General features: G+C 35.4%; 1 protein-coding gene across 5 annotated transcripts in view; it reads left to right on the forward strand.

Moving 5' to 3' along the window:
* PCDH17 (protocadherin 17) overlaps positions 1-16,301 on the forward strand; it is a 90,247-nt gene extending 73,946 nt beyond the window's left edge. For 3 of the 5 annotated variants that reach the window (XM_054271430.1, XM_054271432.1, XM_054271431.1), the window contains exons 5-6: positions 3,277-3,351; positions 11,703-16,301. In XM_054271430.1, coding sequence (XP_054127405.1) covers positions 3,277-3,351; positions 11,703-12,385 — 758 coding nt within the window. In that variant the 3' untranslated portion in view covers positions 12,386-16,301. Of the gene's footprint in view, positions 1-3,259; positions 3,352-11,702 lie in introns of all 5 variants that reach the window. The other 2 variants (XM_054271434.1, XM_054271433.1) reach the window with 2 other exon arrangements.
* Positions 16,302-16,958: the final 657 nt, after the last annotated feature.

Genomic DNA, 16,958 nt, shown 5'->3' on the forward strand with positions numbered 1-16,958 from the left:
ATTAGGAAACCCAGAGGCTGTTTTTGAAGAATTGTGCAGTAGATATTGGGGCTCAGATTTCTCTGCTTCCATTATCTGTGATAATTAGAATTCAAGCTAATAACAACTGCACAGGCCTCTTGCCTTTTTTCTCCATTAAAACAATAAGCCTGGGAGGAGGGGGATCCATTAAAATAATGTTGTAAAACACACAATTAACCCTAAATGAAGTAAATATTATAGTGATGAGTTCCAGTATATTAAAAGATTGCTTTAAATATTCTGAGAAAATTAACAATGATCCATACCTAGAGTAGGTTTTACTGCATTTTCTAGCAGGTTTTCCCCATTTCTAGGGATGTAGTATCTTCATCATCTCTACAGAGTAAAGATTTTCTTAAGGAATGTCAATAGATTGATGTTAACTGGCTTATTCTGAATCCTTCGTAGTTTTAAATTTAGCAGCTGCATCTTTTACTTGCTTTACCAGAACAGTGTTTAACTTATCTAATGCCTCATTGCTGATTTCCTTTGTAGGGTGTTCAGATAAGTAAGCTGAGGGCACAGCTAACAGAAATTACCCTGACTGCATCTTACTTGGTGGTGATATCTGTAATTAGCTTTTAAGTCTATCTCCGAGACTAGAATACACTTTTTGTAAGAACATGGCTCAGATTAGCAGTTGCTAGACACCAGAAAAATAGCTTCCAATAGTTACCAGGCTTAAAAAGTGAAGATATTAGTGAAAACAAGGAACACATAATGACAACATCTTTGGAAATAATTCCCCAAATTGACAATTTTTCTTAAAGCTGTCTTTTGTCGCATCAAAGTAGTCTGACATCAGTTCAGAAATTGAAGCTATAACAAATGAAAAGATGACAAGTAAAAAGGTGAGTCTCAGTTGAGCAGCTGAACTGCTGCATATAAAAGTAACTAGTAGAAGAGATTTTTCTGTATTAGTGGTGTTAATATCTATAATCTCCTCAGTCCTTGAAATATAAGAAGGTGATCTATAACTTAAGAGTTCTTGTTGAAGGATCTGGGAAAAGGAAGATATGTATATTCTTTAGATATCTTCAATAAGTGTCTTTCATAAATTAATCCACTGTTCATGGAGAATGTTAAAATGTGGCACTGAGTCTGTTTACAGGTATAATTCTCTTTGCCAAACTGGTTATATTTAGAGAGTCAGATTTGAAAAAGACATCCTTAATTATCCTTTCTGATTGATCTAATTGGAGCACTATCCAGGCAGAAAGTTAAGTAGGATAGCATTATGAAACTTAAATTGTTAAGAGAATTTGGGTTCTTCATAAAGTGACACAAGGGTAATCCCATTCTGCAAATCTCTTTGGAAAGTGGTAACAACACACCAGAAATCTTCTAAATAATAGTCTAAGGGACCCTCTAATCATATGATAATGAATACGTTACTTAGCATGGGGAGGACTCTACACAAAACTCTTAAAAGTGTCTTTTTTTTGTAAGAAGATATTTCTGCATCTCTATGTCCAAGTGAGAGCTCCTTAAGATGTCTATACAAACTAAAGGGTTTTTTTTCTGAGAGCAGCAACATGAAAATTGTTCTTCCTCCTATTCTGTCAGGTGCATTGTAAACCTCCCGTGAAGTCCAAAGTATATGGCCTGCTTACGCCATCAACCCTTGAAGCAGAGAATGATACCCAGTAGGGTTTTCCATCTGTCAGTATAAAACCCACATGGTCCCATTATGGCTGTTAAAAGAGGTTTTGAATTTAAATCCAGGCACACTGGCAGGAATGGGGAGGAAAAATACTCTCTTTCACCAAAGTGGCCATTCAGATTTTGAATGGTTCAGCATCTATGCAGCCTTTGTAATTGTTTTTATGAGACTTTGCAAAGGAAAACAGGTACCATTTGAAGAGTGTTACTGCATCGATTTTGTTTTGGACAAAACCAGGCTCCTACACGGGGGCTGACAGACTTCCATTAAACAGAGTCTACCTACAGTCAGGATGTAAACAGAGCCATCAAAAGAACATTGAGATTTCTTCAGAAACCTGTCATGTCTCTCTCCTCAGTGGCACCCTCCTCAGTCAATATCTGTAAACAAGTTGTCATATCCAAATTTGGGGCAAGCTTGCAAAGCTAAAAGCTTGGTACCTTCTAATTAAAGATTTGTACGCTGAGATAATTGGCAACTCTTAAGGAAATTTCAGTAGTGTAACATATAGCTCATCGCTGGTGGCTTGATGGTCTGACAGATGGAGATAGCTCCTTGAAATTAAGGAGCTTTTATATTGGTATTTTTAGGAAATGTCAACAGCATGATTATATTTTCATTAATGTTGTCTCTTCTTCCCATTCATTGCTTTTGTTTGTCATAATCACTTGTTACCTTTTGTCTCTAACTACACAATCTGTTAATATTTGTATAGGCGGGCTCACAATGGTCCTGGTTAATGACTGGATTATAAGCATTGCTGCACTACAATATGCAGCATTTACTAAGTGCTGCAAATTAGATATGGAAATCATTGATACTATAATTATGACTAGCTCACAATAAAGTTAGTAAAAAGAATGTGAATATCATGCAAATTGTGCAAATGATTACACAAATTCAATTAAGTTTCAGATTTAAGAATCATTGCTAGTGCTGAAACAATGCCACTGTAATATCTTTTGCACTGCCTTGATCAAGAGTGAAAATGTGCGATGTTAAAAATGTGCTTTCTGAAAGATCCACGGGGCTGTCCTCTTCTGTTAATTACTGCAGTTTAGTTTTCCTTCTTTCTCAGGAAACAGCTTGGGGCTCTACAACAAAGATTTAGAGTTTAAAACTATCAATGTGTCATATCGCTAAAGTTTCCCAGTAGCTTCTCAGCTAAGTGCAGGGCTTGCACATCTAGCCTTTGTGCATTTTCTACCTGCAACCCTGGGCCAGGAAGACTTTCTTATGTGGGATGGGGAAGAGATCAAAATGACTGTTTCATGACTGTTGTATGGTCTTTTCACTGCAAATTAGAGTCAGGGCCAGCCAATTTATAGGCAAACAGCAGAAATCAAGACTGGGTGTCCATTTTCTTCTTTCTCCTCTATCAGGAAGAAATGAGGCATACTTTTTACTAGTTAGATGTTTTCAGTTTATTGCCAAATATAGAATTGTGTGTTTGTACCACTGAGAAAATTAGTGAAAAGTGTCTGGGTCACAGGTAGAAGCTGTTTTTCTGCTGCAGAAGTTTTGACATTGTTGTGAATTTTGGAAGCAGAGCCTATCCCTGTCTGTGACTCACAGGTCTGATTTGCCTCCAGAACAGCAAGGCAGAGGCCAAAGACCCATTGTTGGGATCTGTGGACCAGCCCGCTGTGAGGATGGAAAATTTTCAGGTAACACAAATATTTTCTTTCTCTTATATTGTTTTTAATAAAAATATGTGATTGTCATTAAATGGTAATCATTTAATTAAAGCATACTTCTGTAAGAAATGTTTTAAATTTTCCATAGTGCTCCCTGTAATCCTGAAATATTCCTCCAATATTTATTGTCTGGGACAAATGTGAACTAGAATTAAATCCATAGGTCATCATGCTTTTGTGGCTTTTGAAGTGTTTTATGTCATAACAATATAAAACATATATTGTCTTTATCCTGTATCTAGAAAACAAGCAAACAAAGCCAACTAAACAAAAACCCAACACCACCTGTGGGAAAATGTGTAAGGATTATAAACCTCAGAAACTTGTATTTATAATATAAGGAGAAAAACATAGATCCAAGAGGTCTACAAATGTGGCAGTCCACTCTTGTTCTACTGCCAGTTATTTTGCTAATCTGAGCTACATAATTGCTTTGCCTGAAAGGAGCCTTTAAACAGACAAGCCAATATAAATACTCAGATAGGAGACCGCTCTGTTTAATAACAGCAAGAGAAGTATAGAAGTGTTTGTTTATCTCTGCTCATTTATGTCAAAATCAATTGTAATTAAACAGAAATCCAACCACAGAGGTAGTGCTTTAGCTGATTGTTCTCAATAGAAATGTCATATAGACCCAGTGCTTAGGACATGCCAAAGCACACATTATTTGTCTCCTGTAATAAATATCCACTTATAGCCTTCCCAGTTCTTTAGTAAAGGCTATTGCCTGTCTCGATTTAAAAAAAAAAAAAAAAAGAAAAAGAAAAAGAAGTAAAAAAAACCCCACCATTTAATGTAAGTTCTGTAAGGTTTTCTGGTCATATTTTAGGAACTACTGAAGTTCTGAAAAGCGGAGTTAATTACATCCTCTGTTAGATATTATGTGGCATTTATTGTCCATCTGCTTACACATATGTACAGAAAATACAGATCTTTCATATCTATTTAAGGTATTGAAAATATGAAGCATAGCATTATTTTATTAGTCTAAAACATGTACTGGTGTTGGTGGAGGTTTTTTAAATAAAATCATGGAATGGTTTGGGTTGTAAAGGATCTTAAAGATCATCTAGTTCCAACTGCCCTGTCATGGGCAGGGACACCATCCACTAAACCAGATTGCTCAAAACCCTATCCAGCCTGGCCTTGCACACTTCCAGGAATGGGGCAACCTGTTCCAGTACCTCATCACCACCCTCAGAGTAAAGAATACTGTGTTTGTGGTTAGGCCAGGGAAATATAAGCTGCAGAGAATTTTACACTTTGTTTTGTAACTGAGTAAGTTCTAAATGGAAATACTTTCAATAATGAACAAAAATTCACAACATCAAGGCTGATCTACACAAGTCAGTGTATATGTATTCATTCATAGACAGATCTTTGTCATGTGAAAAAAAGGGTCACCAAAGATGTGCTTTACCATTCACTGTAACACAATGAAGAATAGAGCATTTGAAGAGTGGAGGTATTGTGAAGCTGCATGCTTTCAAAAAGAAGGCAACATATATTTTGAAATGGGTCCTCTGGTTTATTTTTTATTTGGACCTGTTAGTTGATAGTCATTTCAGTCAATGGGATCAACCTATGAAGCATCCCTGACAATTAAGGCTTATTTTTAGCTTCCACATTCATAGAAAGGAATTTTAAAAAATAGTCAGTTAGAAGAAGGTGTTTATGCAATAGCAAAAAACAGGACATCCCCCATTGAAAGAGAAAAAAGGATGTCTGAAAGATAGGCTTTCCTAGGACAATTAAAAATAACAAAAGCTACTGGTATTTAAAAATATTTAGTCATGTACTTCGCTAGCCATATACTTATTTAGTCTTTAGTAGATGAACAAATGGCAATAAAAAGCTACATTTTTAGTATTTTGGGAGTGAGAAGTTCTTAGGAAAGGATGCACTTAAATGACAATCAGTTCAAATTTTATAAATTATAATGATCTTACTCTGTCTGCCTTGTTTAACTCCAAATAAAATTTGATAAAATAATTTACAGGTTTTGTGAGGAATAGGATGGCATAGATCTAGCTGTAGGTCTAAGTCTATGCCTCTTTATATATCCAGACCTGTTTATAGGAGTAATCAGACTTTAAATATACATAGATTCATTTATTTACATAAATATATATGTAAAAGCATTATATGCATATGTGTCTATACATATATTTATACTCTGATTTCCCATATATGGGAATCTTGACGTTTAGTATTAAATTGTATGGAGTACTTCTATATAGACTATAGTGTTCTTTATCCTATAAGTGTAGTACATAAAATATTTCTTGGAATTTTTTGGATGCTGATGTTTACTTTAAATTTGCTTTTTTGCTTTCTATGTATGTATAATTCAAATAATTAGGGACCAGTTAAATTGCAAAAAACATTGTATTTATTGACTTCATTTTTCCATTGAGTTACTGCTTAAAAAATAATAATTCTTGAGCTTCCTATTTTTTACTCTTATGCAAATTTCATATAATTAGTGAGTCAAAATAAGATATCTGTTTTAGCCATTGAAAAGAGCCAGCTATCTAAAGCATTAATTAATTAACTTCATAGTGCAATATATTTAGGGTGAAATCAGTACCTACAGTTAATTTTGTTCAATATTTATAAAGAAAGTATAGGAAATTGTAGATACCACAATAAAAGAATCTTTTTCTCTTAGATTGCTATAGAAGGCAGATATTAAATATAACTCATCTGCTAATAGAATATAATATGTAAGATACTGCTGTGGCAAAATACATACCTTGCATTGCATTTTACATGTTGCCAACATAACTTTCATCCTACACCATCTCTGAATTTCCATCCCGAACACATTTCCTATCTAGGCGACTGTTGTTTACAGATATCTTGTTTCCTTTTCTTTCTACAGCTGATAATTTAGCAGTTCTATTTTAGTGTATGTTCTCCCCTAAGTGCATAAAGCACTTCTGACTGTTTACCCTTAAAGCTCCAGAGAGTTAGGAAAACCTCCATACTGCTTCTGTTTATTGTACACACATGCACTGTTAAGGGTTTATTTTCAACGGGAGGGAGACAAGCACAGAGATAAAGACTGATGGTGCATATCACGCTACCAGCACATCTTGCTGAACAGCACAGCATATAACCTATTTTACATATATTTATTTATATATTCACCTTTAAATTGATTCTATTTTCTCATATCTACTAATTTGGCCCTTGGTGGTGATAGTTCACTTCGTGTTTGTAGTTTCTGCTACTAGTACAAAAATCCCTGTTTGATTTTCTTCGCTGTGTGGTAGCTGCAGCAGTCAAAATTACAGGCTAATGGTGAGACAAGCAGCCTATAATGTATGATAATCAATACTCAAAATCTATTCCCTATGATGTGACATTAAAGAATGAAATGCAAAAGCAGAAATTTTCAGGGCTAGAGGAACAAAGCTCATGCAATGCAGGTGGGTTTCAAATCAAGGTCATTCAGTGTATTTTTTGCTGATTTTTTGGTTTCATATTTAATTCAGTCACTGCTACCATGTCCAGGGAGCAGACATGGAAAGTCATTCAATACAGTAAGTAGAAATACAAGTATAAAAATTGCTATAAAAAATACAGGAAATGAGAAGAGGAAAGAAAATAGAGCATGCGATATATACATAACAGATATATGCTATATGACATATATGTCTTTTACTTAGAGATTGCCACCAAAGTTTGCATTTCTGTTGGCAGTAATAATCTAAACACTGTGAAAGACCCCTCCTCATACCAATGTATGTGGATGCATGTGTGTGAGAGCTGAAAATATAAATCTTCAAACATAACTTGGTTGTAATAAATTATCCTAATGAGTGTTGAAAATCTCAAAGCATAGCTTTTGGCACCAAACAGAATACCTACTGAATAAGTTTGCAGTACTTATTTCCAGTGATTGAGAACTTCTCTGAACTTTACCTTTCATCTGAGCTTGTTTGTTTCAATCTTAGTTCAGGGAATATTTAGTTTTTAAAAGAAATACAGTTCAATTGAGTTTAGAAAAAAATCAGTGTGAAAATAGAATTTTCTAGTTCTATATTTAATATAGATATATATATATGCATATATATGTGTGCTGTCAATGTACAGAGCAGAGGATTACATATATATAAATATATATATATGTATATGAATATTTATTTAATTTATTTTAAGATAATTTGATATAGACCTACTACCTGAAAGACAGAAAGAATTTCCCTGCTACAGATGGCTTTTTTGTGGTATAATGAAATAGACTGTAATGTTCGGGTTATTTTTTGTGAGAAAGGAAAGAGCAAAGAGGGATCTTACTCTGATAGAGTAATTGAAAAGAGAGAAGCAGAGAAAAGTACTGGTCCATTGATTGTGCAATTCTGAGCATTTTATGGTAGCTAACATGCAGCAGGGTTTTATTTTGTCTTTTGTTATAAAACAACAAAATTGTTTACAAATATCCATACAAAGGATAGTTAAGCTTACAACATAAAAGTTAGCTGGAAAGCTGATTAGTTGTTTAGGTAAACTTTTAAAAGTGCCAGAAAGCTTTTACTCAGAATTGTCATGAATTCTATATGAGAGAAAAAATAACTTTAGATGCTGTTAGGGAAAATCCTGAAGAAAGCACCTATTTCTCCTATTTCTGTAACTCCGCTTTAAAAGTTAGAGGCTGAACTTGACACAAGTCTACTCTGAAGGATCAGAAAGATGAAGGTGTTTTTAAAAATACATTGATTTGGTTTGTTTTGTGGAGTTTTATGTTTCTGAGTGATTTTTTTTTTTTTTTTTTTTGGAGCAGGAGGAGGTAGCTTCGTTGTTTAGGGATTTTTTTTTAGAGAGATAGAGAGTGAGAGTAGCAGTTTCCCTTGGCTGTTTTAAAGCAGCAGCTGTTTGATGCTGTAGAAACTCCAGAAAACTAGATACAGGGAACTTTAGTGGAGGTGAACTAATGGGGGGAATGAGGTGTATAGCTATGTCCTTCATTTGTATGGCTCCCATTTCATTAAGCAACTGCCACACATATGTTGTCTCTGTGGTTATGCATACCAATGCCATCTCATTCAAGTGAAGTCAAATAAAATGCAACAAACTTAAATTTCTTCCTCAAAATCTTTTCAGTTCTGCCACTTTGTTACAGTCCTAAGGTTGGGGTTATTTTACTCCTGCTTTCATAATTTTAGTTTTTATTGGCTACTAAAACCAGCATGTGGTTTAGTTTTCTTTGGAGATCATAGATTCATTGAATGGTTTGTTGTTGCAGACATCTTTTAAATAAAAATCTTTTCTTAGGATTTTTCTTCCTGAGAAGCTGAGAGGCTTCAGGAACAAAATGTAAACAATGGTTATCTGCTGCTGTGGAATGCATCTGTGATTGGCCCATCTTGGATGTTTACAATTAATAGCCAACCGCAGTTGATAATGCCCAGAGACACAAACTTTTATTATTCATTCCTTTCTGTTCTTAGCTTAGCTAGCCTTCTGAGATGAAACTTTTCCTTCTATTCTTTTTAGTATAGTTTTAATGTAATGTATATCATAAAATAATAAATCAAGCCTTCTGAACATGGAGTCAATATTCTCGTCTCTTTCCTCACCTGAAAACCCCTGTGAACACTGTCACAGTTTGTGTCAGAAAGGACCTTGAAATATCTACCATGGGCAGGAATGTCTCTCACTAGATCAGGTTGCTCAAGGTCCTGTCCAACCTAACTTTGAAATCTCTAAGTGATGGGATATCGAAAATTTCTCTAGGAAATCTGTTCCAGTGTCTCCCTACTCTCACATCAAAGAGCTTCCACCTCATGTACAAACGAAAAGAAAGCAGATTCATGCTTTCTTTTAGTTTATGCAGCCCAGGACACAATTGGCTGTCTGGGCTGTGAGCACAGGCTGCTGGCTCGTGTCCAGTTTTTCATCTACCAGTAGCCCCAATCCTTCTCAACTGGTCTGTTCTCAACCTGTCCATCCCCCATTCTGTATTGATACTGATTTCTCCAACTCAGGTGCAGGACCTTGCACTTGGACTTGTTGAACTTCATGATGTCCACGTGGCCCCCACCTCTCAAGCCTGTCAGTCCCTCTGATGGAATTCTTTCCCTCCAGGGATCCAGATGCACCACTGTGTTTGTTGTGATTCTAGGGTGCACTCAGTTCCATTGTCCATCTCATTAATGCAGATAACAAATAATGTTGGCCCCAGTGTGGACCCTGGAGGGACACCTCTCATTATGGTTTCCACTTGGACTTTGAGCCATTGACTGCAGCTGTTTGCATGTGACCATCCAGCCACTACCTTATTGATCTGACAATCCATCATCAAATCCATCAATCTCCAATTTAGCATCAAGAATATTGTGGCCATATCAATATTTGACCATATCAAAGGCCTTACAAAAGACTTTGCCGTGTCCACTGATGCATTCAATGCATCCTAGAAAGCCACCAGATTAGTCAGACACAATCTGTCCTCAATGAAGCCTTGTTGGCTGTGTCTGATGACCTCCCCATCTTCCATACGTTTTGATACATCTTCCAGGAAGATATATGCCATGGTTTTTCCAGATACACAGCTGAGGCTGGCTCACCTCTATGAATTTATTGTTTAAGGCCCCTATGTTACATCCTTTTCCTCAACAATCACTTTGTACTGTTGTCCCTTTACCTAATTCTCGCTTGCTTTTGGTATTTTTTCAGGGTTTACACCAGACATAGATTTTAAATATCATTCTGTATATGAGCTCCCTTCCTTGAAGGGAGCTCATATACAGAATGACACTTTTTCATACTACTGTATCACTAAAAATATCAGTTCTGAGCAAATGCTTGCAGTTTAACATCACTGTGACATAATGCAATTTTAGTTTAATTAAAGTCCTATTTATTCATATCTTTTTAGAAATGTGAAAAACAGTTTATACTCTTGGATTCCCTTAGATCATATTTGGTGTTTCTTTTGTCATGTTTCTGCAGTGCAATAATTCATTAATCAGGTGATGATACAAGATTACTAGGAATTTATTTTCTAATTTAGAAAGATGATGATTGCTTAAATTCTCCCCATCTTTGGCTCAACATGTTTGTTTTGCTTATATGAAGACTTGTTCTGCATGTCTGTATGTGTGTTTCATCCTTATATTTAAAGGTATGCTAACAGTTTTTGGTCTAACTGGAATTCCATGCACTTTTTGAATACTAAATTCCTCAAAAAAAAAAAAGAGTATTGAACCCATATGCCTATTTTGTGAAAGAAAAATTATTAAGATCAATGTATAGTTAACTGAAACCTAGAGATAATAAAAGGATTTATACTATTTATTATTTTTCTTATTCCTGATAGTTGGCTAGAGTTGTGAGTACAATTATAAGACAGTTAATATTGGCCCAAATGTAACATATTTAATGCAAATGACACTCAAGCCGAGGTTTTTAAAACAGAAAGTTTTCTTTGAATTGTAGAATAAGAAGTACCAAAACTTATGTTCTAAAAGTGTAGCAAAGGAATCTCATTTATCTATATTCTTTGAAAGAAATAAGGATATAGAAATCCTATCTGAAGACATCATCAGTTCAAATAGTGTGTCACCATTTGTCATTCTTCCAAATTGTACGTATTGAGCAAATCCATTTTCACTTAGTTGCACCAAAACAAAAAAGGAGAAAAGTGATTATATGATCCATACTCATGTCTAATAAAATTGCAATATGCACTTTTTGACAAGCTTATATTTAATGCATACTGATGGAAGATTTTAGTTCTCTGTTCTCAGCAGGAAAAGGAGGCTTTTCAAGAAAACCTTTTGATTTTGTGACTGTCACACAACATAACAATTACAAATGAAATGGAGGTGACAAAAAGGAAAAAAACAGCTTGCTGATTTTTATGAAGTGTTTGTATTTCTAGAAAGGCAGTCACTGCACAGTTATTTGATTTGAAAAATTAATCCTTATAATTCCTTTTGAGTTCCCTAAGTACTGTTCACTCTTTTCTAGCATGAGTTTTACAGAATAAAGCCTAAAAGATTCCTACAACAGATTAGTTTACAGATGAAGCTCAATTCCATTGAGAATGAGTCTCTAATGACCCCTTTATACTTCCATTGGGCTGTGTGAATGCTTTAATATGTGGAGAACAGAGTTAAATAAATCTATTGTCTCAACTAACAGGTTTATGCAAACCTTCTGAAATATTTTAATTACAGCTTCTTCTTTTTCTCCATAATTAAGAAACCAGATGTCAAGTAAGCGCATCACGTGACGATCATCGCCTATTCATTAGACTAAATAAATCCACTTATAATTAGAGTTTTTTCTCTTTCTCCTTTGTTTTGCAGAACAAGAAGAATGTGTTAACTGCACAGATGAATGCAGAGTGCTTGGTCATTCTGACAGGTGTTGGATGCCACAGTTCCCTGCAGCCAGTCAGGCTGAGAATGCAGATTATCGCACAAATCTCTTTGTACCCACAGTTGAAGCTAACGTTGAGACTGAGACATATGAAACTGTGAATCCCACTGGGAAAAAGACTTTTTGTACATTTGGGAAAGACAAGAGAGAGCACACTATTCTCATTGCCAATGTTAAACCTTACTTAAAAGCCAAACGTGCCCTGAGTCCTCTGCTTCAGGAGGTTCCCTCAGCATCGAGCAGCCCAACCAAGACATGCATTGAGCCTTGCACCTCAACAAAAGGACCACTGGATGGTTGTGAAGTGAAATCAGGAGCCTTGGCTGAACCAAGCAGCCAGTACTTGTCAACTGACAGTCAGTATCTATCGCCCAGTAAACAGTCAAAGGACTCTTCCTTCATTGCATCAGATCAGATGGCTAGGGCCTTTGCAGACGTGCACTCCCGAGTGAGCCGAGACTCCAGTGAGATGGACTCTGTTCTGGAGCAGTTAGACCGTTCAGCCCGGGATCTAGGCAGGGAGTCGGTGGATGCCGAGGAAGTTGTGAGAGAAATAGACAAGCTCTTGCAGGACTGTCGGGGAAGCGACCCTGTGGCCATCAGAAAGTGAGGGGGAAAATAAGGACAGGCTGGCAGTCGCATTCCTCTTCTGCTGATTGAAAGTAAATAAATAAATTCCCTGGTTGTAACAGAATTACAGGAATGAAGGAAGACCAATGCTGCTTTAAGGCTTTTAGTGAACATCTGAAGTGCCCACAAGTATGTTCTTTTCACTGCTCTTTCTTTTTGACAGATAACACTGGTTTCATTTTGACCAAACTTTCATTAGGACAGAGTCAAGTACACCAAGAACAAAATGAAAGAAGGAAAGACAGTGCCATTTTGACAATCTGATAGGAAGGTGTGAGAAAGATGGAATGGAAATACGTCTGATACTTTAAGACTGTCCTCAATAGCTGATGTTGACTTTACTGTTTACGTATAAACCCCAAGAAAAACAGGGTTGAATAATGCTGATCTGTGGTGAATTTCCAGCAGCTGCCACAGGCTTCTACTGAAAGTCCTATAAAGAGTTCTTGTAGTAGTCCAAGCGACACCAAACATTAACATTCATTTGTGGTAAACATTTATGTACAAAGTTATCTGCCACAAATATGAAATACAAAAAAAAAAAAAGAAAAAAAAAGAACAATAAAACAAAAAGAACCATTCCAAATCATTGTTCAAGAAAACATATCCTCATCATTAATGAAACACTACATATCATATTAAGGTTAAATGTAAAATTATATAGTCCATCTTGTCCTGCACACACATAAGCTAATTCACTTGATAAAATTAAAAAAAAAGATTTTAATATCTATTTAGCATTTTAGTGTCCAACAAAGCTATAAGTAGTTAATGATAAGTTAAAAAAAAAAAAGGAAAGGAACTGAAATAAAGTTTGGGAAAAAAAGAGTTACCTTAACGGTAATACAGAAAAGAAATTAACATTATTAACACTTTTTTATTCATTTGTGGACACTAAAATAGCTCAGGAAAGTGAAAATGTCAGACATCCACAAAAATCACATGGTCATTTAAATGTGCAAATGTAAGAAGATTCAGTGTGTTTACATCAAATGACATATTTTTATTGATTTATTGCAGATTCAGTGCATATGAGCCAAATTGTTGAGTGTATAAGAGCTATATTGTGTATTTTATTAAATTAATATATAGTTGTGTTGCAAAAATATTTGGGCTTATATTGTAAATGGCAAGTGTTGCCTCAGTAGCTGTCGAACTCTATGAGTTTTGTTTTTTCCTGCTTCCTTTTCCCCATGGAATATGGGAAGCAGCGCCTCAGAGCAAAGTCTCTTGTTTAATGTATGGTCTACGAAGTACTGCAGTACATAATCTGTTCAAAATATGTTTGAGTGAGCTGATGGAGCTAACTGAACAGCCTACAAATACATCCATCAGTCATGGTTATGTGCAAGTCCTTGTAGAAGCTTCTATTGCAAGTCCATGTTTGATAACAAAAATTACACTCGAACCAACATCTGGAACCTCCTTGGGTTTGGTTCTTTTCCCCCCAACACATGCAGCCAGCCTGTTCAATGTAGGATACTTGACTGAATTCTTCAGAGATGCCACCATTTAAAAAGTTTTGATGCTAAGTTTATAGAGCTGAAAATTATGTCAGTGCCAATGTGGCATGAGCAGTATTTTATCTGATTCTTTAGAATGTGCAATAGCTTACTGCAGTTCTAGATAAATACTGCTTATTCTGGGGGGTGTTTTTAGTTAGGTTTTCACTTGATCTGAATAATATTTGCAGAATAACTTAAAATAACTTGGGATATAGTTTTTACTTTTTATTATTGTTTTTTAAGAATGTTTTTATTGCATTTGAAAATTTCAAAATTGAATTAAACTTGGAAAAAAACAAATGAACTTACAGAGTACAAGAAGAAGCAGAAGAATAAAATGTTTAGCTCAGGATTTGTCCCTTATATACTTTAGATATTCTGCTGGAAATACCACTATGGCACATTGTTTAAAAACTATGAATTTGGTTTCTTAAATTTAATCTTAACTATAAAAACATTTATAAAAGGGGTTGGCAATCTGAAATACCACAAGCCATAGTTTTTTATCAGTTCAAAAACAAAAGTTGACACAACAGCCTATTTTAGTGTAGGAATTTCATTTAAATGGTGATCTTAGCTAGTCAGTCCTACAATGAATTGTCTTTGGGAGACACCGATTCTGACAATTTAGTTTGCTTTTAGCTCCTGCTAAAAAATGTCTACAATTACATGCAAAAGGAAGGATCTTGTACATGTCTTATCAAGCTACTCTCCATGTTTTGGACAATTTATGTATCTAAAACGTGGTGTTGTCTGTGTTATATAATTTTGTTTCGTTTTTTTTTTTTCTTTTTGGCCAGGAGACCCGAGATTGGTTTTGCTTGATAGCTTGATAGCTTGAAATTCCATAGTGGAGAGGATTCTTATTGTTTGATCAGTCTTTTCTACGTATTTCTGTGGTGCCCATCACTTCAGTGTCTGTGCACCAAGTCTTTAGCTCTGCCAGTGAGATCCATTATTCAGCAAAATCTACGCCAGTATGTAAATGCAGTCAAGTGATGGAGATTTGTGTATTTTATAAATGATTTTAACACTGAGTAACCAATTGTACAATTCATTGTATGTTTCTGAAGACATAAAAACCACAACATTCTGAGAAAGGGCTGTGCCAATGTAAGAGGAATTTACCTTAAGGCTCTCTGTCACTAGTGATTTACTAGCTTTAGCTGTTTAACACATTATCTGTATTTAGTAGTGATTATTTATTTACCACTCTGAGGTAATTCAGAATTCATGACTCACAGCTTTCTGGAGGAGTTTAGGAAATCTTGCTTTTATTTAATTTGTCTTTCAACTGCCTTGTTTTGTACAACTCTGGCATACTGCTTCCCAGTATAAGATTATCCCAGGTTAAAAAATTTATTTCACAATTTAGAATGGATACATAATGAACCAGTAAACCAGCAGAGCTTATACAATGTGAGTTTTGCTGGTTCAGTCAAAATTAACATGATTGTGTGTGAAGGACATACTGCACACAAAAGATTTTAAAGTGTTTTTTTTCTCTGTGGTATCTCTACTATCACCATTGGAGAAAGAGGCAGGAATGAAAGATAAAGTTTATGAGTTATTTCTCTCATTTTTTACACACATGCTTTATAAGACTGAAAGGAAATATCTGTCACAAGAGTATAAAAGGAAAGTTGGAGTTAAGAGAGGCAAGTAAAGCAACTAATAAACTTGTACTGTACACTGTGAATAGCGAATAAGACATTCTGTATTTTTTTTTAATTAAAAAAAGCCAGCAATTGGGAGTTCCTTGTACAATTGGCCAATCAAATCAGAACTCAAAATCAGACCTTTCTTTTTTCCCTTTTTTCCTTTAATTGGCATATTTATCAGGAAACAGATTCTTCTGAACTGTGATTTGCCACTTAAAGATAAAGGTTTCCCAATCCAAGTTACCCCTAGAAGTCAAACTTTGTTCATAGTGGAGCAAGGTACACCATTCAAACAAGCTTTCATGTTGCTTGCTGTCAAATGGAAGGGAAATTGCTGAGGTCAAGGAGGAGTCTGAAGCCTAGCATAACATACATCCACTCATTATTGTTTAATTGCTTTCTTTTGACATCAGGCAGCAGTTATTATTGCATTAATTTAAATGGGAGTTTTGGCTATCAAGATTTGTTGACTTGAAGTGTAATTGAATGAAATCTGATTAAGGTTTTGACTTCTCTGGCCCAATTGTGATACAGGTTGGCATTCTCATTTATCAGCCCCTGTCTCCCCATATGGCTCAAAGTTGCACCAATGACTGGTGAATGACACAAAAAAACCAAACAAAAGCAGCATACATTGTATGGATTTTTCTCAACCGCTATTGTTTAATGGCTGTGTTTAATGTGACCTATCTGGAAAATGAGGACTACGAATAAAAAGCGATTACTAATAGTGGTGTTGCCTGCTTTTGCATTCATTAACACAGAAGAAATGTGTTAAACACTGCATACCACAGGGAGCCTGATGGTAATTACTTTGGAAAAGCAACTTGTGGCAATGCGGCTGTTACAGCTAGTTATCAGTTTGCCAAAAAAATGACAGTTCCTGCTTCATTTATTAGAAATGTGTAACCGTTTTCTCTCAACAGGAAAGTGGAGAAGAGTTTTCATCAAGCTGGGTAGGTTTATCTTTTAAGCAGCTGATGCACTGAATCCCTACAGGCTGTTATTTGCTCACAGAAACATGGAGCTGAATAAAGGATATTTTGGTTTAGTACACTGGTGTGAGTTCACCAGAAACATTTTAAATGGGGTGGGGCTGTAAGTTCTTAAAGATTGTCAGCCTAGCAGGAGAGATCAAAACACTGCTTGAGTATAGAAGTGGAGGACAACCTGAAGAATGCAAAGAATTAGTTTTTGGTTTTTATCTTTTTTAATTGTGTCTTTCTTAGGAGTGTGAGTAATTTTATTCATGTTGCTGTAAACAATGAGAAATTGCTGGGAAAAATATTACTCAGTCCTATGTCTGGTTCTATGAGTTTGTTGTTATAATTTAACACTTTCATTAACCTCTTTTGTTTGGTTGGGTTTTGATGTATTTGAGCATTAT

Source organism: Melozone crissalis, unplaced genomic scaffold (assembly GCF_028551555.1).
Source record: "Melozone crissalis strain CALT ecotype California unplaced genomic scaffold, PUWL_Pcris_2 ptg000013l_1, whole genome shotgun sequence".
Taxonomy (NCBI): domain Eukaryota; kingdom Metazoa; phylum Chordata; class Aves; order Passeriformes; family Passerellidae; genus Melozone; species Melozone crissalis.